This window comes from Scyliorhinus torazame, chromosome 11 (genome assembly GCF_047496885.1).
Source record: "Scyliorhinus torazame isolate Kashiwa2021f chromosome 11, sScyTor2.1, whole genome shotgun sequence".
NCBI classification, from domain to species: domain Eukaryota; kingdom Metazoa; phylum Chordata; class Chondrichthyes; order Carcharhiniformes; family Scyliorhinidae; genus Scyliorhinus; species Scyliorhinus torazame.
This window is the reverse complement of record NC_092717.1, coordinates 123,627,514-123,653,240: the sequence shown is the minus strand read 5'-3', so window position 1 is coordinate 123,653,240 and position 25,727 is coordinate 123,627,514. Positions and strand designations below refer to the sequence as shown.

Genomic DNA, 25,727 nt, shown 5'->3' with positions numbered 1-25,727 from the left:
CACTGCCTTCCTACTCTTCCTCTGACTGGTGGTCACCCATTTCCTATCTCCCAAAGTACTCTTTAAATGTGGTGTGATTAATTTATTAAACGTGCTATTCACGACTTCCTCAGCATCGTGGAGTGTCAAGCGGACTAACAGTCTGCAGCTGGACACATTCCTTGCATGTGAAGGAGCCAGGGACAGTGGACATGTCCCTGAACTCCCACATCGCACACGAGGAGCATGACACGGGTCTGGGATGCCATGTCGAAACCCTTAAGTTAACTTATAACAACAGCTACAATGCCAAGAGAAAAAGAAAAATGAAAGGAAAAACTACTTACCAGTCACCAGCCAATCGCTTACCTGCTGGTCGAGGAGACTGAGTCTAACTTGCTACCCTCTCGTGAGTGTGAGAAGAAAAAAAAACACAAAACAAAACTCTTACCTTACAAAATGTAGCTCAGAATCAACTCCGATGAGCCTAGGATGAAAGGGTTAAGGACACGAGTCACCTGGGGCGGGATTCTCCGGGAATCGGCGGGGCGGGCAGAAACGGAGTAGTGGAGTGGCGGGAACCACTCCGGCGTCGGGCCGCCCCAAAGGTGCGGAATCCTCTGCACCTTCAGGGGCTAGGAGTGGTTTGCGCCCCGCCGACCGGCGTGGAAGGCCTTTGGCATCGCGCCAGCCGGGGCCCAAGAGACTCCGCTGGCTGGCACAGGTCCGCGCATGCGCAGGAGCATCAGAGGCCACTGACGTCATCCTCGTGCATGCGCAGGGTGGTTCACCTTCGCGCCGGCCATTGCGGAGGCCTACACGGCCGGCGCGGAGGAATAGAGTGCCCCCACGGCACAGGCCCGCCCGCGGATCGGTGGGCCCCGACCATGGGCCAGGCCACCGTGGGGGCACCACCCGGGGCCAGATCCCCCGCGACCCCCCAAGAACCCCGGAGCCCGCCCGCGCTGCCAGGTCCCGCCGGTAAGGGACCAACTCCAATTTACGTTGGCGGGACTGGCATAGAATGGCGGGACTGCGGCCCATCGCGGGCCGGAGAATCCGGACAGCCCCGGGGCCCATTGAGTCGCGCCCAATCCCTCCATTCTCCAAGGCGGGCGGCGCGACTCACGCTACGCCGGATTTTTGGGGGCGGGAGAATTGGGAAGACGGCGGGGGGTGGGATTCACGCCGAACCCCGCCGATTTTCCCACCCAGCGGAGGGTTGGAAAATCCCACCCCTGATTTATAGAGAACCACTTACCTTCTCAGACTGCACTCCGGATTTCTCCTGTTCAGCTCTGCTCCCGATATGAAGGGCTTACCTGCTAGTCACCAATCAGCTCTCTCCCTTGTAGTCACCTACAGGGCAAGGTCGCTCACAATTGAATTTCCAACTCGCTTCAAATTCCCAGCTCCCAAACTCATTCTTCGATGTGTCTCACTCTGACTGTGTCTTCTCTGGGAGTGCCCAGAATGTGCAGACTCCACACAGACTGTGACCCAAGCCGGGAATCAAACCTGGGACCCTGGAGCTATGAAGCAACAGTGCTAACCACTGTGCTACCGTGCCGCCCACAATATTACAGTATTGAAAAGATATTTTCAAAGCCTGAGCTTGCCACGTGACTTAGCAAGGTTAAAATTACAAATCATAATAAAGTCAGTGACACATTGGGAGAAATTCAACGGCCTTGTCGCACCCAACCTGGTGTCGGGATGAGGCCGTTGAGTCTTGCGAGGGGTCTCTCGAGGGATTTGCAAGGCTTGAAAAATCTTGCGAGATTTAATGGAGTCTCACGAGACATCGCGATCTGGATCTCGCTCTCGCTGTGCGGGGCATGGGATTCACTGGTCGCACCTGGGAGTCCTCACCAGGATACCCTTTAGTACTCGTCCACTCAAACGTTTGGACTAATGGATTTCCCATTGAAGCTGCCCACACCGCTTGGAAACCCACGGCGGGGTTGGGGGAGGAAGAGAGGTGCACTGCTGGCAGGTACAGAGAATCCCAACGGCTGGAGAAATTTGGCCCTGATCCCTTAGGTAAATCAGCTTCATGCTCCAGCCTGATTAGCTTGCTTTTGGAAGTGTGTAGTGAATCAGTGTTTGTGACTGGTGTCTTTGTCCTTCAGTTATTTCTCCATCGTAGCTTAGTTTTAAAAAAAATATATTTATTAAAGTTTTTTAACAAAACAATTTTTTCCCCTTACAAACAATAAACCGCCCCCCCGTAACAAAATAACACAAAACCGCCCTGAGCAAGATGATATATTTACATAGCTTTATACACTGGCTCTCGCCCATTCGTGCCAGTTTCCCCCACCCTCCATGTTATCCCCCGCTTATCCGTCCCCTCAAACAATCCCTCGTTTCCCCCCCCCCCTCCCTACCCCCAGGGTTGCTGCTGCTGCTGACCGACCTTCCTCTAACGCTCCACGAGATAGTCTAGGAACGGTTGCCACCTCCTGTAGAACCCCTGCGCAGACCCCCTGAAGGCAAACTTAATCCTCTCCAACTTTATGAACCCAGCCATGTCGTTTGTCCAGGCCTCCACGTTAGGGGGCTTCACCTCCTTCCACATTAGCAAGATCCTTCGCTGGGCTACCAGGGACGCAAAGGCCAGAATGCCGGCCTCTTTGGCATCCTGCACTCCCGGCTCGTCCACTACTACAAACCTTGCTAGCCCCCAGCTTGGCTTGACCCGGACTTTCACCACCTGAGATATTGCTCCTGCCACTCCTCTCCAGAACCCTTCCAGTGCCGGACATGTCCAGAACATGTGGACATGGTTCGCCGGGCTCCCTGAACATCTTCCGCATCTGTCCTCTACCCCAAAGAACCTACTCAACCTCGCCCCTGTCAGGTGCGCTCTGTGAACCACCTTAAATTGTATCATGCTGAGCCTGGCACATGAGGAGGAGGAATTAACCCTACCCAGGGCGTCAGCCCACAAACCTTCCTCGATCTCCTCCCCCAGCTCCTCCTCCCATTTACCCTTAAACTCTTCTGCTAGCGCTTCCCCCTCTTCTGTCATCTCTTGGTGTATTGCCGAAACCTTGCCCTCCCCAACCCATACACCCGAGATCACCCTGTCTTGAATTTTGTGTGTCGGGAGCAGCGGGAATTCCCTGACCTGTCGCCTCACAAAAGCCCTCACCTGCATATATCTGAATGCATTTCCCGGGGGTAGCTCAAACTTCTCCTCCAGTGCCCCTAGGCTCGCAAATGTCCCGTCGATGAACAGGTCCCCCATTCTTCTAATCCCCGCCCGATGCCAGCCCTGGAACCCCCCGTCCATCTGCCCCGGGACAAACCGGTGGTTACCCCTGATCGGGGACCACACCGAGGCTCCCACTGCACCCCTGTGCCTTCTCCACTGGCCCCAGATCCTTAACGTTGCCGCCACCACCGGGCTCGTGGTGTACTTTGATGGCGAGAGCGGCAGTGGTGCCGTCACCAGCGCCCCCAAGATCGTTCCTTTGCAGGACGCCATCTCCATCCTCTTCCATGCCGCTCCCTCTCCCTCCATAACCCACTTACGGATCATCGCCACGTTTGCTGCCCAGTAGTAGCTCCCTAGGTTTGGCAGCGCCAGCCCTCCTCGGTCCCATCTGCGTGCCAGGAACCTTCTCCTTACCCTCGGGGTCTTGTTCGCCCACACAAACCCCATAATACTCCTACCTACTCTCTTGAAAAAGCCCTTGGTAATCACGATGGGGAGGCACTGGAACACAAACAAAAACCTCGGAAGGACCACCATTTTGACCGACTGCACTCTACCCGCCAACGCGAGCGGCAACATGTCCCATCTTTTGAAGTCCACCTCCATTTGGTCCACCAACCTCGTCAGATTCAATTTGTGTAGGGCCCCCCAGCTCCTGGCTAACTGGATCCCTAGATACCGAAAACTCCCCTCCGCCCTCCTCAGCGGTAGGTCCCCTATCCCTCTTTCTTGGTCCCCTGCCTGTAATACAAAAAGCTCGCTCTTCCCTACATTGAGCTTATAGCCCGAGAACTCCCCAAACTCCCTCAAAGTCTGCATGACCTCCGCCATCCCCTCCATTGGGTCCGCCACGTACAGCAGCAGGTCGTCCGTGTATAGCGACACCCGATGCTCTTCTCCCCCGCGGACCACCCCCCTCCATTTATTAGACTCCCTCAGTGATATGGCCAAGGGTTCGATCGCCAATGCAAACAACAGGGGGGACAGAGGGCACCCCTGCCTCGTTCCTCGGTACAGCCGAAAGTACTCCGACCTCCGCCGGTTCGTCACCACACTTGCCACCGGGGCGCTGTAAAGGAGCTTAACCCAGCTAATAAACCCTCCCCCGAACCCAAACCTACGCAACACCTCCCAGAGGTACTCCCACTCTACTCGGTCAAAGGCCTTTTCCGCGTCCATGGCTGCCACTTTCTCTGCCTCTCCCTCCTCCGATGGCATCATTATCATGTTTAAGAGCCGCCGCACATTCGTATTTAATTGCCTGCTCTTTACAAATCCCGTCTGGTCCTCATGTATCACCCCCGGGATACAGTCCTCAACCCTCGTGGCCAGCACTTTTGCCAATAGCTTAGCGTCCACATTAAGGAGCAAAATTGGCCTGTACGATCCACATTGCAGTGGGTCCTTGTCTCGCTTCAGAATCAAGGAAATTGTCGCCTCCGACATTGTTGGGGGCAGGGTCCCCTCCTCTCTTGCCTCGTTAAAGGTCCTCACTAGTAGCGGGGCCAACAGATCCGCATACTTTCTATAAAACTCCACCGGGAACCCATCCGGCGCCGGGGCCTTCCCCGCCTGCATGCTCCCCAAACCCTTACTCAGCTCCTCCAACCCGATTGGTGCCCCCAAACCAGCCACCTCTTGCTCCTCCACCCTCGGGAACCGCAGTTGGTCCAGGAATCTTCTCATCCCCTCTTCCCCCCCTGGGGGCTAGGATCTGTACAGCTCTTCATAGAAGGCCTTGAATACCTTGTTTATTTCCGTTGCACTCTGGGCCATGACTCCCCCACCATCTTTGACTCCCCCTATTTCCCTCGCTTACGGACCTGGTGTGCCAGCATCCGACTGGCCTTTTCCCCGTACTCGTAGGTCGCCCCCTGCGCATTCCTCCATTGTGCCTCTGCCTTCCCCGTGGTCAACAGGTCAAACTGCGTCTGGAGCCGTCGCCTTTCCCCAAGTAATCTTTCCTCCGGGGCCTCTGCGTATCTCCTGTCCACTCGCAAAATCTCCCCCACTAACCTCTCCCTTTCCCTGCCCTCTGTCTTCTCCCTATGAGCCCTGATGGAGATTAGCTCTCCCCTGATCACCGCCTTCAACGCCTCCCATACCACTCCCACTCGCACCTCCTCGTTGTCGTTGGCCTCCAGGTACCTTTCAATACACCCCCTTGCCTTCCCACACACCACCTCATCTGCCAGCAGTCCCACATCCAACCGCCACAGCGGGCGTTGGTCCCTCTCCTCTCCCAGCCCCACTTCCACCTAGTGCGGGGCATGGTCCAAAACGGTTATGGCCGAATACTCCGTCCCCTCCACCTTCGGGATGAGCACCCTGCCCAGCACAAAGAAGTCTATCCGAGAGTATGCCTTGTGCATGTGGGAGAAGAAAGAAAATTCCCTGGCCTGCGGTCTTGCAAACCTCCATGAGTCCACTCCCCCCATCTGGTCCATAAACCCCCTGAGCACCCTGGCCGCCGCCGGCCTCTTTCCCATCCTTGATCTGGAGCGGTCTAGTGCTAGATCCCGCACTGTATTAAAAGTCCCCTCCCATTATCAGGCCTCCTACCTCCAGGTCCGGGATGCGCCCCAACATGCGCTTCATGAATCCAGCATCATCCCAGTTCGGGGCGTATACATTTACCAACACCACCCACGTCCCTTGCAACCTACCACTCACCATCACGTATCTCCCTCCATTGTCCGCTACGATAGTCTTGGCCTCAAATGACACATGTTTTCCCACCAGAATTGCTACCCCTCTATTTTTCGCATCCAGTCCCGAGTGAAATACCTGTCCTACCCATCCCCTTCTTAACCTAACCTGGTCGCCACCTTCAGGTGTGTCTCTTGGAGCATAGCCACATCTACCTTCAGTCCCTTCAAGTGCGCGAACACTCGAGCCCTCTTCACCGGTCCATTCAGGCCCCTCACGTTCTACGTTTTCAGCCGAATTGGAGGGGCTCTCACCCCCCCCCCCCCCCCCCCCCCTGCCGACTAGCCATCTCCTTTTCTGGGCCAGTCCCGTGTCCGCGTCTCCCTCACCCTCCAGGCCCCCAACCGGGGGTCCTCTGTCCCGGTCACCTCTTCTGTGTCCCATTCCCTTTCGGCCAGTGCAGCAGCAACCCTGTTTCCCCCCCCTTCCCCCCCTCCCCTCCCCCCTTCGGCCCCTCCCCCCTTCCTTCCCCCCTGCTAAATCCCTGTCTAGCTATTTTGCTCCCCCCATATCACTCCCGTAAGTCAGCTGACGCGTGCTGACCCCGGCTTCCCCCGCCATTCCTTTGACCCCCCCGTGTGGGAATCTCCCCATCAGTAGACGTTCCCCCTCCCACCTTTCTTCCCGCGCGCGGGAGAAAAACCCCGCGATTTCCAGTGCCTGCCCCGCCCCCCCTGACGCAGCTTCTGTTGCGGCCTTGTCTCTCGTCCCCAGCCTATATAACATTCCCTGCGCGTGCTTGCCCCCCTAGATACAACTGCCATCATACTTCAACCCTCAAATACCCCCCACCCTCACAAACCCTCAATTAGAGTCCAACGTTTCAGTTAGTATAAAGGTCCACGCCTCTTTGGGCGTTTCGAAGTAGTGGTGTTGGCTGTTATATGTGACCCACAGTCGCGCTGGCTGCAGCATTCCAAATTTCACTCCTTTCCGATGCAGCACCGCTTTGGCCCGGTTGAAACCCGCTCTCCGCTTAGCGACCTCCGTGCTCCAGTCCGGGTATATTCTGATCTCAGCATTGTCCCACTTGCTGCTCCGCTCCTTCTTGGCCCATTTCAGGACCCTCTCTCTGTCTGTGAACCGGTGAAATCTCACCACCATCGCCCTTGGCGGCTCGTTTGCCTTGGGCTTCCTCGCCAGCACCCGGTGCGCCCCTTCCAGCTCCAGCAACCCCGGGGGGGCCTCCGTGCCCATCAGCGCCCCGATCATTGTGCCCGCATATGCCGCGGCGTCGGCCCCCTCCACTCCTTCTGGGAGACCCAGGATCCTCAGATTGTTTCTCCTCGACCTGTTCTCCAGGTCTTTGAGTCTTCCCGCCCATGTCTTGTGTAGCGCCTCATGTCGCTCCACTTTCACCGCCAGGCCCAAGAGCTCATCCTCATTCTCACTCACTTTTTCCTGGATCTTCACCTCTGGGCTTTCTGGGTTGCCCCAAGTCTTTCAATTATTGCCAGCATAGGCGCCACCATCTCCTTGCGCAGCTCCTCGAAGCAGCGCTTGATGAATTCTTGCATCTCCTCTTTGTCCCTGGCCGCCGCCATTTTGTTTGTTTTCCCCCCTCTTCTCCCGCTGCTCCAGTGCCGTTTTTTTGGCCGTTTCGCTGCGGGTCCGGTCCATATAGGTTAGTGGGGGACCTCTCTCCTCTCTTCCCCACGGGTTGGCTATGTAAAAAGTTCCGTTGGGGCTCTTCTATCGAGCCCGAAAGTCCATCTTCGCGGGAGCTGCCGAATCCTGCGGCTTAGCTCCGCATAGCCGCAACCGGAAGAGCATCGTAGCTTAGTTAACATTGCACAAACATATTTCTCTGTGTTGCTGTGCTGTCCCTATTATACATAAGTTTTCACACTGTGATCAGAAATATGAGTAATTAAATGATGGCAATAATATTTACTGATTTGCTTCTTTCATTTAAACACTGAAGGGTGAATTTCTGCAGGATTCCCCTGATTATCGACCATATTCTTGTTGGACAAGCTTCAAAATCACTTGGGAAAGTGGTGTAAAGCCTTGTGGAAGTTCAAGCCACCCTCTTAACTTCTCATAACCATATACTTCCACTGTTCGTCCTCCTGCTTCAGCAGACCTGTATTGAGCCCTTTAGGTTCTTTAACATTGCAGAAGTTCAGTTCTTTTCCTCTTTCTTCTGATCTCAAACTACTTCCTTTTTGATTCAGTTTGGTTCTATGCCTTCTGCTTCAATTGCACTGAACAGTTACCTGTTTGGGAGAGAAATATGCACAACATTAGATTTTAAATGTGATTGAAATGACACCCTCCTCTAGGAATAATCTGTTAATTAAAAAAACTTAATTTTACCATGAAACCCCTTCAAAATATTTATCAATTTGGCATTTATAAGAAACATGACAGTCAAATTTGAACCGTTTTCAATGAAAGCCAGATTACCTTTTTCTGCACATCTGAACCATTATAATAATAAAAGCAGAAAATGCTGGAAATACTCAGCAGGTCTGGCAGCACCTGTGGAGAAAGTAACAGATGTTACGATTACAGCAGATGTTATTTTCTGAGTAAGCCAAATCCCAGAGGGAAACTTGTCTTATTGATCATAACCTTCTTTCTGTATTTTGAAAATGAGGAGAAAAAGCCTCTGAAACCAGACGCAAAAAACTCCAATAATACTTCTGGGATTTTAAAAAGGAAAAAAAAAACCCTGAAGAACACAAGATTAAGTTACATGGTTAAAAGGTCTTACACAATATCCCTCCCAAAACCTACTTGGCCAGTGCATACATGTAAACCAGTTGGCTATAGTCCCAAATAGACTTTTAACTATAAAGTCCAAAGATGTGCATATTAGGTCAATTGGCCAGGCCAAACTGTCCCTCAGTGCCCAAAGATGTACAGGTTAGATGTACAGGTTAGGGAGTTACAGGTGATGGGGTTATGTAGGATAGGACAGTGAGTGAGCCTAGGTAGGGTGCTCTTTCAGAGTGTCAGTGCAGACTTGATGGGCTGAATGGCTCCCTTCTATACTGCAGGAATCCTATGGTTCTAAAAATCCAGTAATATTGCCCAAGGCAGAACTGCTGTTACTTTAGTAAAGGTATACCACCCGACTCCTCAAACACTTCCACTCTGCTGTGGAAATCCAAGAAAGTTCAGAAACAAAACAGCTTTCTGGAATACAGATGTTTCCTGTTTTACTGAATGGCTGTTTCGGATTTCATACCTTCCCTCAGCATAGAGCTGGTCTCAGGATCCCCCACACAGCCACACAATGCAGCTCAATGTCTTTACTTAAAATATCCTTTTCCTCTTTCACCTGATTCCATTGTCCTCAGCACCTCTTTTAATTCAACTTTTCCAAAATATAAAAATCGTTCATGTTTTTCTATTGTCTCCACTTTAGGGTCAAATAAAAGTTAATAACCTTCCCTTGCTTACTTTTGAAAGTCATAAAAGTCCTTAATCCATGCCAGTATATTCCCCCAATTCCATGTGCTCTAATTTTGTTTAGCAACCTCTTGTGTGGGACCTTATCAAAAGCTCTCTGAAAACTAAATCTACTGCATTCACTGGTTTTCTGTTACCTATTCTGCGAGTTACATCCTCAAAAAATTCCAATAGATTTATTAAACATGAGAAACATAAGGTTACATTTTCCATTTTACAATCTGCTGGAACCATTTCAGAGTCTTGAAATTTGTCTTGATTTTGAAAGAAAACTACCAATGCATCCATTATCTTTACAGCCACCTTTTTCAACCCTCTGGGGTGTAGATCATCATGTCCAGAGGATTTATCCTCTTTAAGTCCCATTCATTTTTCTATTCCTTTTTTTAAACTAATATTAAAATCTTCCAACAAAAACAGAAAATGCTGGACATTAAGTTCTATAAATTCTTTCATGGACTTGCTACACCTTTTTTCAGTAAATTTCTTCATCTGTATCTCCTAGTAGACCCTCAGTTTCACTGAATCTGGATTACCACTTGTTCTCATTCCTTCCATTCCACCATCAGAGACCAACCTTTCAGTTATTGTGCAACATCTTTCTGAAATTCTCTTTGAGAAAATACTTCCACCACCTACCCTCCTCTTAGTTTCAGAAGCTTCTCTCAAATCAATTTCTTCAAATGGGCTGTTTGCCTCCCACACCCTAATAATACCTCTTTCATGCCTTCACCACTTTGCCTTGTAAACTGCTTTCAATCGTTCTTTTTAAATAAATGTAAGTAGTTTCTTACTGTAGAATTAGCTTATTCAACTCACAGGAAACCCCTGTGATTTCCAACCATGCAGCGATTAGTATTTTAAATCAGTGAACCAAACGCTGTTAGTTCAAAGAAATCTTTTGACCTTTTCATTATAAGTTAACATTTGGCAAACATTCAATTGAAAACAGGAGGAAAGCAGTTTAAAATGTGTGACATGAGGTAACATTGTGAGCTAAGCATTTAAAAAGGTTCGGAATAACTGATTTTATCTATTCTTCCCTGAATGCATGCAGTACAAACACAGTAATGTGTTAAAGACAGCTTTCATTTGGATGGTGTGGCTTAGAAAGCAACTAATCTGCATGTACCGCCCACAAAAGTGATATTTTTGTTCATACTGAGATGAATACAATTCTTTCTGAGCTATCATAAGCAAGAATTCTGAAAGTAAATATTGATTTTATTTAATTTTCCTGTATAATAAATAAAACAATATTCAGTATTGTCTTCCACAGGTATTTAATCATGCAGATTTTACTGATGCTAAATATGGGATAAACTATGAAGAGATACATCAAATCTTCAACAAGACCCTACAGGGATTCTCCTTGGACCCTCTGACCTCAAGTATGATGGAAAACCTCCAGTTTGTAATGTTACAAGACAAAAAATCACCAGACTCTAGCAACTGGACCACCGAAAGTCTTTATGCATTTTCATACAGGATAATGTTTGAAGCTGGATATTTAACACTCTTTGGAAAAAATAAAAAAGCAATGAAACAAGACAATACTGAAAAGGTAAAGGCACAGCATGTTGCCATTCAGTCTGTCATGGAGAATTTTAAGGTGTTTGACAATGTATTTCCTGCTTTAGCTGGTGGTATTCCATTGTTGTTTTTCAAAGCTGCCAAGCAATCAAGAATGGCTCTAGCACAAGCATTATCGCACAATAACCTAAGACAGAATGGCAATAAATCTCAGCTCATAGAGCAAAGAATGCAACTTTTTGATCATTCACCTGCACTTGATGAACTCAGCAAGGGGAAGACTCATGTCACAATGCTGTGGGCTTCACAGGCTAATACGCTTCCTGCTACCTTCTGGAGTGTTTATTATTTAATAAGGTACTGTTACTTACAAATTTCAAGTTAGAAGTCTGATCAACTTACAGCAATTTTAAACCTGAACATTCTGTTTTGTTGCCATAACCATTTATACTGCTTTCCTTCAACCACCTTTCTAATCTATTCATGTTGACATGGAAATGAGGATTTTTATCTTCACTGCCTTTCAGTAATCTGATGCAATGGATAGCCTGTCCATTGTAAATAGGATGAAATCAGGCAGGTACTATAATGGGTGGGCAAACTGCTTTGCCAGAATATCACAAAAGTGGTAAAGACGGGTGGCAGAATTCTCCTTTTCAGAAACTAAGGCTGCGATCGTACAGCCACGCTGCGCCAGAAAAGCAGCTCGCCGTGGTGCAGAGTGGCCAGGAGACCCCACTCCCAGGATCTACCTGGCTCGCAACGCCTTGTGAGATTCAACCCAATCTCGCGAGATGTTGTGAGATGAATCCTGCCCACAATGGGCAGGATCACATTTTGGCAAATCTGCACCAGAGCTCAACCCAGAGCGAGGCATCATAAACCCCCATCCCATGGACCAGACCCTCTATTACTGCCAACCCAGGTCCCACACCCCGCAGCGTGACAGGTAGGAATCATGGAAGGATTTGCAAGGTGGGGGGGGGGATAGCACAGAGAGGGTGTTCATGGGAGAGGGTGGCCGGTCCGGGTGGGTGGGGGGGGGGGGGGGGGGGGGGATTGCCTGTGCCACTGGCCAGGCTCTCTAGTCGGTGAACCTGGAGGCGATTCGAGCATCCCGTGTGCATCGACCCAGGCACACATGCTATGCGGCCTCCTGTGCCTACCCGGGCCCCATGTCTGTATCCTCCTCATCTGACCAGGCCTGGCATTCACCCCTCTCCTCCGGCATGTCGCCCCTCTGAAGTTCGTGTTGTGCAGGACGCAGCAGGCCCTCCTAGAGCTATACTGGATGGCCCTTCTAGAGCAGTCCAGGCACCTGAACCGCATCTTCAGGATGCCTGTCAATATATTAAAGGAGGAAGTGTTGAGTATCCTAAATTGCATTAAGGTAGACAAGTCCTCAGGGCCAGATGGGATCTATACCAGGTTATTGCTGGCGGCAAGGGGTGCAATAGCTGGGGCCTTAGCAGATTTCTTCACATCCTCTTCAACCACAGGTGAGGTTCCAGAGGACTGGAGAATAGCCAATGTTGTTATCTTGTTCAATAAAGGAAGCAGGGATAACCCAACAAATTAAAGGCCGGAGAGCCTGACATCAGTGGTGGGGAAGCTTTTGGAGAAGATACTGAGAGACAGGATACATGCACATTTGATGGAAAATGTACTAGTTAGGGTTTTGTATGGGAAAGGTCATGTCTCACCAACTTGATTGAGTTTTTTGAAGAGGTGGCAAAGAATATTGATGAGGGAAGGGCTGTGGATGTAGTTTATATGGAATAATCACCTTGTCCCCGCTGTTACCAGATCCTAATCCTAAACAACCCTTTTATGGACTGATCTGATTAATACTACTGTATGCTTCACCCGATGCCGGTGTCTATGTACCTTGTGTTGTCCTATTATGTATTTTCTTTTTATTTTATTTTATTTTCATGTACTAAGTGATCTGTTTGAGCTGCTCACAGAAAAATACTTTTCACTGTACCTCGGTACATGTGACAATAAACAAATCCAATCCAATCCTTTAGTAAGGCATTTGACAAGGTCCCACATGGAAGATTGGTACAAAAACTAAAATCGCATGGGATTCGGGGTGGACTGGCTAGTTGGATACAGAACTGGCTTGGTTATAGGAGACAGAGAGTAGCAGTGGAAGGGTGTTTTTCAGAATGGAGATCTGTAGCTAGTGGTGTTCCACAGGGATCAGTGCTGGGACCTCTGTTGTTTGTGGTATACGTAAATGATCTGGAGGAAAATGTGGGTGGTCTGATTAGTAAGTTTGCGGATGACACAGAGATTGACGGAGTTGCTGATAGTGCTGAGGATTGTCAGAGGGTACAACAGGATATAAATAGATTGGAGACTTGGGCACAGAAATGGCAGATGGAGTTTAATCCGAACAAATGCGAGGTGATGCATTTTGGAGGATCAAATCTAGGTATGAATTATACTGTAAATGGCAGAACCTTTTGGGACATTAACATACAGAGGGATCTGGGCGTGTAGGTCCACAGTTCCCTAAAAGTGGCAGCACAGGTGGCCAAGGTGATTAAGAAGGCATATGGCATGCTTGCCTTCATCAGCCGGGGCATTGAGTACAGGAGTGGGGAAATCATGTTGCAGCTATATAAAACCTTGGTTAGGCCATATTTGGAGTACTGCGTGCACTTCTGGTCACCACATTATCCAAAGAACATGGAAGCTTTGGAGAGATTGCAAAGACGATTCACCAGGATGTTGCCAGGTCTTGAAGGTGTTGACTTCGAAGTTGAATAAACTAGGATTGTTTTCACTGGAAAGACAGAGGCTGAGGTGAGACCTGACAGAGGTCTTCAAAATTATGAGAGGCATAGACAGGGTGGATAGTCAGAGGCTTTTTCAAAGGGTTGGAGTGTCAATTACAAGGGGGCACAGGATCAAGGTGAGAGGGGGAAAGTTTAAGGGAGATGTGGGGGTAGGTTTTTCATGTGGAGAGTGGTGGGTGCCTAGAATGTGTTGGCAGAGGATGTGGTGGAAGCAGGTACATTAGCAACATTTAAGAGGCGTTTTGGGTGGGTACATGAATAGTGAGGAAATAGAGGGATACGGACCGAGTAAGGGCAGAAGTTTTTTTTTCGTTTCGTCATCATTATCGGCACAGGCTTGGTGGGCTGAAGGGCCTGTTCTTGTGCTGTACTTTACTTTGATGTGGAGATGCCTCTGTTGGACTGGGGTGGGCACAGTTAGAAGTCTTATAACACCAGGCTAAAGTCCAACAGGTTTGTTTGGAATCACTAGCTTTCGGAGCGTTGCTCCTTCATCAGGTGAGTGTGTTGAATGAGCTCTGAAAGCTAGTGATTCCAAACAAATCTGTTGGACTTTAACCTGGTGTTGTAAGACCTCTTACTGTACTTTTCTTTATTCTTTGTTCTATGTCGAAGCACTGCTCGATCACGTCCCTAGTCACTGCATGGGCGTCATTGTAGTGGGTCTCCATGTCAGTCTGTGGCATCCGGATAGGCGTCATCAGCCAGCGCCACAGCGGATAACCTCTGTTGCCCAGAAGCCAACCCCTCAGCTAGGGGTGCGCCTTGAAGAGGTCAGGAACCGTTCGTGGCCAGAATGAAGGTGTCATGCACCATGCCTGAGTATCGGGTGTAGAGGTGCATGATGCGCATCTCATGGTCACAAACCAGCTGCACGTTCATCGAGTGGAACCCCTTTAAATTTGTGAAGACTGGCCTGTCATGGGCCAGTGCCCGTAGGGCGACATGTATCCTGTCGATCACCCCCAGGACCTGGGACAGCTCGGCGACGATAGCGAACCCCGCTGCCTGGGCATCCTGGTGGGCTTGGTCCACATTGAATTTGATGTATTGTGCCGAGTGGGCATATAGGGCCTCCGTGACGGTGAGAATGCACCTGTGCACCAAGGTGTGTGAGATTCTGGACAGGTCCCCACTCAGCACCTGGAAGGACCCTGTGGTGTAATGGTTCAGGGTGACCGTCACCTTGACAGCCACTGGGACCAGTTGTCCTCCCCCATATCCCCGTGTTGCCAGGTGCAATGTTGCAATGTCCCCCTGCTCAGCCGGAGTCTTCGATGGCATGCCTGGTCTGGCAGATCCTTGAATAATAGGTGCTGTCGGTACACTCGAGAGCTCATTCAGCGCCTCCTATCCACCACCTTCTCCTTGGCCTGGTGGGCGGCCGGCTCTCCATTCTCACCGGGTGGCTCCTGTTCCTTTGGGACAGGTTCTGCTGCTGCAGGGACCCCCTCGAGCAGCTGCAGCTTGTACTGCCTCAGTGCTTCCCCCATGGCTATGGCAACCAGAATGAAAGCCACCATTCCTGGTTGGATTCTGAAGTCCATTGCCTGCAGGAGGTGAAAGTCAGACATGTTAGCAAGGTGCATACCCCTGTACCCAACCAGGTCCACCAGGCTACTCAATAGCCCGGTCTGCTCTGCAGACCCTGTCACGGCTTATCCCCCCACCCCCAGCCCCGGCCATTCCCCTTGGCACTTTGCCCTCTGCACCCTTGGCCCCGTTAGTGCCCGGCACAGTGGGGCCTCTGGCTCTAGTGCCCGTCCTCGCGCGGTTCGCTCTGTGGCCCCCGTCCAGCGCCCTCCTGCAGGGGCTACTGTGAGCGTTGCCCTTGGATGGGCTGTGTGCTGCTCTGCAGGTGGGTGTCAGCAGGTTGGGGGGAGGTAGTTGGTGGGGTGGAAGATGGGGGCTATGTGCGGGGGTTGATAGGGTGGGTGCACCCATACATAGAACATAGAACAGTACAGCATAATACAGGCCCTTCGGCCCACAATGTTGTGCCGACCATTTATCCTAATCTAAGGTCAACCTAACCTACACCCCTTCAATTTACTTCTATCCATGTGCCTGTCCAAGAGTCGCTTAAATGTCCCTAATGCCTCAGACTCCACCAGCTCTGCTGGCAGTGCATTCCACGTACCTACCATTCTCTGTGTAAAGAACCTACCTCTGACATCTTCCCTATGCCTTCCTCCAATCACCTTAAAACTATGTACCCCTCGTGACAGCCATTTCCGCCCTGGGGAAAAGTCTCTAGCTATCCACTCAATCAATGCCTCTCATCACCTTGTACACCTCTATTAAGTCACCTCTCTTCCTCCTTTGCTCCAGTGAGACAAGCCCTACCTCCCTCAATCTTTCTTCATAAGACATGCCCTCCATTCCAGGCAGCATCCTGGTAAAGCTCCTCTCCAAAGCACCCACATCCTTCCTATAATGAGGCGACCAGAACTGGACACAATATTCCAAGTGTGGTCTAACTAGGGTTTTATAAAGCTGCAGAAAAACCTCACGGCTCTTAAACTCAATCCCCCTGTTAATGAAAGCCAACACACCATACGCCTTCTTAACAACCCTATCAACCTGGGTGGCAACTTTGAGGGATCTATGTACGTGGACCCCAAGATCCCTCTGTTCCTCCACACTTCCAAGAATCCTGCCTTTAACCCTGTATTCAGCATTCAAATTCAACCTTCCAAAATGAATCACTTCACATTTATCTAGGTTGAACTCCATCTGCCACTTCTCAGCCCAGCTCTGCATCCTGTCAATGTCCTGTTGTAACCTGCAACAGCCCTCAACACTATCTACAACTCCCCCAACCTTCATGTCATCGGCAAACTTACTAACCCACCCTTCCACTTCCTCATCCAAGTCATTTATAAAAACCACAAAGAGCAGAGGTCCCAGAACAGATCCCTGCGGGACACCACTGGTCACTGACCTCCAGGCGGAATACTTTCCATCCACTACCACTCGCTGTCTTCTTTTGGCCAACCAATTCTGTATCCAGACAGCCAAATTTCCCTGTATCCCATGCCCCCTGACTTTCTGAATGAGACTACCATGGGGAACCTTATCAAATGCCTTACTGAAATCCATATACACCACATCCACTGCCCGATCTTCATCAATGTGTCTCGTCACATCCTCAAAGAATTTAATGAGGCTTGTGAGGCATGACCTGCCCCTCACAAAGCCATGCTGACTATCTTTAATCAAACTATGTTTTTCTTTTTTTTTAATAAACATTTTATTGATGTATTTTTGGTAGCATAACAACAACAAAATAAACAATGTACATGAAACTATAAACATAGTGCAAAAGCCATCTCCCTCCCTAACAGGTCCCACCTTTATTAACCCCCTACTCGAAGCTAAACTAACCCCCCCCCCCCCTTCTGCTGACGATTAATTTTCTGCGAAGAAGTTGACGAACGGTTGCCACCTCCGGGCGAACCCTAACAGTGGCCCTCTCAAGGCGAACTTGATTTTCTCCAAACAGAGAAAACTAGCCATGTCCGATAGCCAGGTCTCCGACTTTGGGGACTTTGAGTCCCTCCAAGCTAACAGTATTTGTCTCCGGGCTCCCAGGGAAGCAAAGGCCAGAACGTCTGCCTCTTTCTCCTCCTGGATTCCCGGGTCTTCTGACACCCCGAAACTCGCCACCTCTGGACTCAGTGCCACCCTTGTTTTTAACACCGTGGACATGACATCTGCAAACCCATGCCAAAATCCCCAAAGCTTCGGACATGCCCAGAACATGTGGACATGGTTTGCTGGTCCTCCCGCACATTTTGCACACCTGTCTTCCACCCCAAAGAATCTGCTCACCCGGGCCACAGTCGTGTGAGTCCGATGAACGACCTTGAATTGTATCAGGCTGAGCCTGGCACATGGTGCGGACGCGTTGACTCTACTCAACGCGTCCGCCCATAGATCATCCTCTATCTCTCCTCCCAGCTCCTCCTCCCACTGGCGCTTCAGCTCCTCGGTCTGCATCTCCTCTGACCCCATAAGTTCCTTGTAAATGTCAGAGACGCTCCCTTCTCCTACCCACCCTCTGGAAACTACCCTGCCCTGAATCCCCCTTAGTGGTAGGAGCGGGAAGGTTGACACCTGTTTACTTAGGAAGTCCCGCACCTGCAGATACTTGAATTTTTTCCCCCTCACCAACCCAAACTTCTCCTCCAGCGCCCTCAAACTCGGAAACCTCCCCTCTATAAATATATCCCTCATCCTCTCAATCACTGCACTCCGCCATATCCGGAACCTCCCATTCATACTTCCTGGGGCAAACCGGTGATTATTACAGATTGGAGACCAGACCGATGCTCCCTCTGCTCCCACATGTCTCCTCCATTGCCCCCAGACTCTCAGGGCCGCCACCACCACGGGGCTGGTGGAGTACCGTGCTGGCGGGAATGGCAGAGGCGCAGTTACCAACGCCCCCAGACTGGTGCCCTTGCATGAAGCCGCCTCCATACGCCCCCATGCCGACCCCTCCCCCACCACCCACTTCCTGATTATGGCTATATTCGCCGCCCAGTAATAGTTACTAAAATTTGGCAGCGCCAGCCCGCCCTCTCCCCGACTCCGCTCAAGCATTACCTTCCTTACTCGCTGGGTCTTGCCCACCCAAACAAAGCCAGTGATTACTTTGTTGACCCGTTTAAAAAAAGATGGGGAGACATTGAAACACGAACAGGAATCTCGGGAGAACCGCCATCTTCACCATCTGCACCCTCCCAGCCAGTGACAACGGAAGTGCGTCCCACCTCCGAAAATCGTCCTTCGTTTGGTCTACTAGCCAGGCCAGATTTAATTTATGCAGCCGGTCCCATTCCCGCGCCACTTGAATGCCTAGGTACTTAAAGCTTCCCCCTACTAATCTAGAATCCTCATGATTTCCTCCATCCCCTCTAATGGGTCCGATACATACAGAAGCAGGTCATCTGCTTAAAGCGAGACTCTGTGCTCCACCGCTCACCCCCCCCCCCCCCGCCCCCCCAAACCCCGGACCAGCCCCTTGAGGCTCTCAGAGCAATTGCCAACGGCTCTGTAGCTAGCGCAAACAACAGTGGGGAGAGGGAGGATCCCTGTCTCGTCCCCCGGTGCAGTCTAAAATAATCCGATGTCCTATTCATCCGTACACTTGCCACAGGAGCCTGATACAACAACCTGATCCAGTCAATAAAGCCCCACTCAAATCCAAACCATCCCAGTACCTCCCACAGATAATCCCATTCTACCCGATCAAAAGCCTTTTCTGCATCCATTGCGTTCACTACCTCCATCTCCCTACCTTCCGGGAGCATCATGATCATATTTAACAACCTTCTTACATTGCCAACCAACTGCCTACCCTTAACAAACCCCGTCTGGTCCTCCCCAATAACGTCCAGAACACAATCCTCGATCCTGGACGGCAAAATTTTGCCCAGCAATTTGGCATCCACATTCAACAGGGATATCGGCCTGTAGGCCCACACAGCACCGGGTTCTTGTCCCGCTTCGGAATCAGCGAAATGGTGGCCTGTGACATTGTCGGGGGCAGCACCTCTCTTTCCCTTGCCTCATTGAACATCCTCATCAACACCGGCCCCAATATCCCAGAGAACGTTTTATAAAACTCCACTGGGTACCCATCCGGCCCCGGGGCTTTACCCGCCACACAGCCTTCAGACCCTCCACTATCTCTTCCAACCCGATCGGGGCCCGCAGCCCTTCTACCAGCTCCCTGTCCACCTTTGGGAAATTCAGCCCCTCCAAGAAGTGCCTCATCCACTTCCGTAGGGGGTTCAGACCTACACAGCCTACTGTAGAAATCCCTAAACGCCTTATTCACCCCTGCTGAATCTCCAACCAGGTTCCCATCTCCGTCATTTACTTTCCCTATCTCGCTGGCTGCCTCCCTCTTTCTAAGCTGCTGTGCAAGCATTCTGCTGGCCTTCTCTCCATACTCATAGATCACCCCCCTCGCCTTTCTCAGCTGCTCCATCGCCCTCCCTGTGGTTAACAAGCCGAACTCCGCCTGCAGCCTCCGCCATTCCCTTAAAGGCCCTGCCTCTGGGGTCTCCGCATACCTCCTATCGATCTGCAGTATCTCCTTTACCAGTCGGTCCGACTCTGCCCTGTCTACCTTCTCCCTATGGGCCTGTATCAAAATCAGCTCTCCTCTAACCACTGCCTTCAGTGCTCACCAGACCACCGCTGCTGACATTTCCCCCGTGTTGTTGACCTGCAGGTAGCTCTGAATACATTTCCTCAGCCGCTCGCACACCCCTTCATCAGCCAAAAGTCCCACATCTAACCTCCAGTGCGGGCGCTGGTTACTGTCTTTACTAACCTGCAGGTCAACCCAGTGCGGAGCATGGTCTGAGATTGTGATTGCCGAGTACCCTGTGTCTACCACCCCTGCCAATAAGGCTCTGCTCAAAATAAAGAAATCAATCCGGGAGTACACTTTATGCACGTGTGAGTAGAAGGAGAACTCCTTCACCCTCGGCTGCCCAAATCTCCATGGATCCACCCCCCCTCCCCCCCCCCGCCCCCCCCCCCCCCCCCCCCCCCCCATCTGCTCCATGAACCCTTTTAGTTTCTTTGCCATTGCTGGCACCCTGCCCGTTTTCGAGCTTGATCAGTAGAAAGCCAGGGTCAATAACTGTGTAGAAGTCACCTCCATGACCAACCTGTGCGAGTCCAGGTCCGGTATCTTTCCCAGCATCCTCTTTATAAACTCCACATCATCCCAATTTGACTCATACACATTTACTAATACCACCTGCACCCCCTCTAGCTTTCCACTGACCATAATGTACCGACCTCCCACACCCGAGACTATTCTACCCGCCTCAAACACCACCCGCTTATTGATCAGGATCGCGACCCGTCTAGTCTTTGAGTCTAGTCCCGAGTGAAAAACCTGACTGACCCAGCCTTTCTCAATCTAATCTGGTCAGTTACTCTAAGGTCCGTCTCCTGCAACATTGCCACGTCCGCCTTCAGTCCCCTAAGATGCGCGAACACACGCGCCCTCTTGATCGGCCCATTTAACCCTCGAACATTCCAGGCGATCAGCCTAGTTGGGGGGCTCATTGCCCCCCCCCGCTTCACCGATCAGCCACCCCCTTTTTGGGGCCTGCCTCCAGCCCATGCTCTGCGCCTCCACTGGCCCGCCCCCCAGGCAGCCTCCGCCCCCAACCTCTTCTATGTCCCTTAGCCCAAGTCCGTCCCTCGTCAGCAGAACATTTACCCCCCTCCCCCCTAGTAACAACACTCTGTAACCCAACCCCTTTAAGAAACCAAACATATGCACACCCCCCACTGCGCTTCCGTGAGCTAGCCCGCCCAGCTAGCTTGGTGGCCCCCATCCCTGGTGCCCGATAGTCTCCCACCTATTGCTCCCTCCCCACCCTGCCCCCCGCTCATACAAACATACTCCAACATCAAACAATCCCCACACAATTGCCCAACAGAAAAGCACCAAGATCCAAACAAGCACACCTTCATCCCCCAACAGTGTAAATGAAAACCTTAACTCGCTCAGTTCTACCGCTGGTCCCAAATCAATGCAAAAGGCATTACAAACAGCTTCCACAAAACGAAAAATTAGAAACTTTTTTTAAATGAACAGAAAAACAAACAAAAAACAAACCATGAACGTTGCAGCAAAGTTCAAAAGTTCTCAGTCCACCACCAGTCCTTCCCTTTTCGCGAAGTCCTGCGCGTCCTGAGGCGACTCAAAATAAAAGTGCTGTACCTCGTGACCCAGTGAAGGGCCGGATACAACAGTCCGAACTTCACCTTTTTCTTAAGAAGAATCGACCTAATCTGGTTGAAGCCTGCTCTTCTCCTGGCCACCTCCACACTCAGGTCTTGGTAAACCCGCAGGGTACTGTTGTCCCACTTACAGCTCTGTGTCTGCTTGGCCCACTGTAGAATGAGCTCCTCATCTGAGTATCTGTGGAATCTCACCACCATTGCCCTCGGGGGGTCTCCCATTCGCGGCTTCCTCGCGAGTGCTCTGTGAGCCCTGTCCACTTCCAAGGGCCGGGAGAATGCCCCATCCCCCAGCAGCTTCTCAAACATGTCTGCGATGTATGCCCCAGCGTCCGCTCCTTCGGATCCCTCCGGGAACCCAGTGATTCTCAGGTTCTGCCGGCGGGACCTATTCTCTAGGTCCTCCACCGTCTCCAGGAGCTTCTTCTGCTGGTCTCTCAGCATCCCCACCTCCAACTCCACTGCAGTTTGATGTTCCTCCTGCTCAGCCAGCGCCTTCTCTACCTTCTGGATCACCCGAACTTGGGCCTCCAATCTAAGCTCCAGCCACTCAATTGACTCTTTTATCTGGTCCAAGCAGTCCCGTTTCTACTTAGCAAAGCCTTCCTGAATAACATGCATCAGCTGCTTCGTAGACCGCTGGGTCGACAAACATGGGGTCCAGCCCTCTGCCATGCTGTCTCCTGCTGCAGCTTCACCCCAAGCCTTCTCTGTCTTTCTGTTTCTTTACGAGCACATCTAGTCCTTCTCTCCATGCACCGATGTGGGAATTCAGAACACAATTGCCTCTGTCATCAGTTTTACAATTCAAGTCCGGTAGAAAATCGGGAGAAAAGGTCCAAAAATCCGACCCGAGCGGGAGCCACCAAATGTGTGACTTACTCCTTTCATAGTCAACACCGGAAACCCAAACTTGTTTTTCTAAATAATCATAAATCCTGTCTCTCAGAATCCTTCCCAATATTTTGCTCACCACAGACGTAAGACTGATGAGTCTGTAATTCCCAGGAATTTTCTATTCCCTTTCTTGAATAGGGGAACAGCATTCGCCTCCCTCCAATCATCCGGTACTACTCCAGTGGAGAGTGAGGACGCAAAGATCATCGCCAACAGTGCAGCAATCTCCTCCCTCGCTTCCCGTAGCAACCTTAAGTATATCCCATCAGGCCCAGGGGACTTATCTGTCCTGATGCTTTTCAAAATTTCCAGCACATCCTCCTTCTTAATATCAACCTGTTCGAGTCTATTAACCTGATTCACACTGTTCTCATGAGCAACAAGGTCCCTCTCTCTAGTGAATACTGAAGCGAAATATTCATTTAGGTCCTCCCCAATCTCCTCAGACTCTGGGCACAAGTTCCCTCCACTATCCCTGATCGGCCCCACTCTCACTCTGATCATCCTCTTATTTCTCACACAAATGCAGAATGCCTTGGGTTTTTCCCTAATCCGTCCCGCCAGGGCTTTTTCATGCCCCCTTCTAGCTTTCCTAAGTCCATTTTTGAGTTCCTTCCTGGCTACCTTGTAACCCTCTAGAGTCGTGCCAGATCCTTCCTTTCTCAACCTTATGTAAGCTTCCTTCTTCCTCTTGACTAGAAGCTCCATTTCTCTTGTCATCCAAGGCTCCTTCACCTTACCATTCCTTCCTCGTCTCAGTGGGACAAAACTATCCAGCACTCACAGCAAGTGCTCCTTAAAAAAAAACCACATTACTGTAGTGCATTTCCCCAAGAGCAATTGTTCCCACTTTATGCTCCTCAGCTCCTGTCTAATGGCAGTATAATTTCGCCTCCCCCAATTAAATACCTTCCCATACTGTCTGTTCCTATCCCTCTCCATGACTATGGTAAAGGTCAAGGAGTTGTGGTCACTGTCACCGAAATGCTCTCCCGCCGAGACATCTGACACCTGGCCTGGTCCGTTGCCGAGCACCAAGTCCAATATGGCCTCCCCCCTAGTTGGCCTATCTACATATTGAGTCAGGAAACCTTCCTGTACACACCTGACAAAATCTGCACTATCCATACCATTTGCAGTAAGGAGGTTCCAGTCAATATTAGGGAAGTTGAAGTCACCCATGACAACAACTCTGTTACTTCTGCATCTTTCCAAGATCTGCCGCCCAATCTGTTCCTCTATCTCTCTGCTGCTATTGGGGGGTCTATAGAAAACTCCCAATAAAGTGACTGCTCCTTTCTTGTTTCTGACTTCCACCCATACTGACTCAGTAGACAAACCCTCCTCAACTACCTCCTTTTCTGTAGCTGTGATGCACTCCCTAATTAACACTCCCATGCCCCCTCCTCTTTTACCTCCCTCCCTATTCTTCTGAAAACATCTAAACCCCGGAACATCTAATAACCATTCCTGCCCCTGTGAAATCCATGTCTCCGTAATGGCCACAACATCGTAGTTCCAAGTACTGATCCATGCTCTAAGTTCATCTCCCTTATTCCTGACACTCCTTGCATTGAAACAGACACACTTTAACCCATTCTACTGAGTGCAACTTTGCCCTATCAACTGTCTATCCTTCCTCACAGACTTGCTGCATACTATTTCTACCTGTTCAACAACTGCACTATCCTCTGATCCATAGCTTTGGTTCCCATCCCCCAGCCAAACTAGTTTAAACCCTCGAAGAGCTCTAGCAAACCTCCCACCCAGGATATTGGTGCCCCTCCAGTTTAGGTACAATCCGTCCTTCATGTACAGGTCCCACCTTCCCCAGAAGATATCCCAATGATTCACATATCTGAAGCCTTCCCTCCTGTACTAGTCCTGTAGCCACGTGTTCAGCTGCACTCGCTCTCTGTTCCTTGCCTCATTGCGCGTGGCACCGATAGCAATCCTGAGATCACTACTCTGCTTGTCCTGCTTTTTAGCTTCCAACCTAACTCCCTAAAATCACTTTTTAGATGCTCATCCCTTTTCTTAGCTATGTTGTTGGTGCTTATGTGCACCACGACTTCTGGCTGTTCCCCCTCCCCCTTAAGAATCCTGTAGACTCGATCCGGGACATCCCTGGCCCTGGCACTGGGAGGCAACATACCTTCCGGGAGTCTCGTTCGTGACCACAGAATCGCCTATCCGTTCCCCTAACCATTGAGTCTCCTATCACTAATGCTTTTCTATTCTCCCCCCTTCCCTTCTGAGCCACAGAGCCAGGCTCAGTGCCAGAGATCTGACCACTAGGGCCTTCCCCCGGTAGGTCATCCCCCCAACAGCATCCAAAGCAGTATACTTGTTTTGAAGGGGAACGGCCACGGGGGATCTCTACACTGTCTGCCTGTTCCTATTCCTTCCCCTGACTGTAACCCAGCTACTCTTGTCCTGCACCTTAGGTGTGGCTACCTCCCTGTAACTCTTCTCTATCACCCCCTCTGCCTCCCGAATGATCCGAAGTTCATCCAGCTCCAATTCCCTAACGCGGTCTCTGAGGAGCTGGAGTTCGGTGCACTTCCTGCAGGTGTAGTCAGCGGGGACACTGATGGTGTCCCTCACCACCCACATCCTACAGGAGGAGCATGCAACTGCCCGAGCCTCCATTCCCTTTGATCAGAACTCTCGAAGACATTGAAAGGGAAAAAAAAGGAAAAGATGAAACACCCGTTTGGCCCTTAAAAATATATATATATATACTGCTACTGCTCTCCCAAGTGAACCCTCTAAACTTGGTGAAACTGCTAAATGATACAAAGATAGCTTTCTGCTCCCAAAAAACAAAACAAACACAAAAATTAAAAAAAACTTAAAATAAAATAAAAATCTAAAACAAACAACTCTTACCTTACAGAATGAAGCTGCCCCGTGAACCAACTGGAACTCCGCCCTCCGACTCTGCTCCCAGTCAGCTGCACTCTCTGTAAACTCCTGGCTCCCTTCACGCTCTTTGAGGAAATGTAGGAAATGAAATGAAAGGAGCACCTTACTCCCTCCTCACCTAACTCCCTCAATCACCAAACTCTCACTTTAACACTCTAAGGCACACAAATTCAGCACTCAAGTGCATACGGTCAGTGGCACTCTGTATAATCACGGGCCACGGAAGGCAGTCAGTTGGGAGCGCAGCAAGATGGCTGCTTTTCAGGCCCTGGCAATAGCAGAGCGTGCCTGGAAGCCCAGTCCCATGGGGAGGGTCATCCTGACCCCACGGCCCATCCCCTGGTCACCTCCCGCTGCCACCACAGGCCGTGGCAGGACTGGCAGCACACGGTCGCACCTCTGCATGTCCTACCTCCTCTCTCTCCTTTGTCGGCCATGGCGTCTGTTTC

The 25,727-nt window shown here is 50.6% G+C and overlaps 1 protein-coding gene across 2 annotated transcripts in view; it reads left to right on the top strand.

Moving 5' to 3' along the window:
• LOC140385504 (cytochrome P450 7A1-like) overlaps nt 1-25,727 on the top strand; it is a 76,890-nt gene that overhangs the window by 39,995 nt on the left and 11,168 nt on the right. The window contains exon 3 of one of the 2 annotated variants that reach the window (XM_072467728.1): nt 10,611-11,221. In XM_072467728.1, coding sequence (XP_072323829.1) covers nt 10,611-11,221 — 611 coding nt within the window. Of the gene's footprint in view, nt 1-10,595; nt 11,222-25,727 lie in introns of both variants that reach the window. The other variant, XM_072467727.1, reaches the window with a different exon arrangement.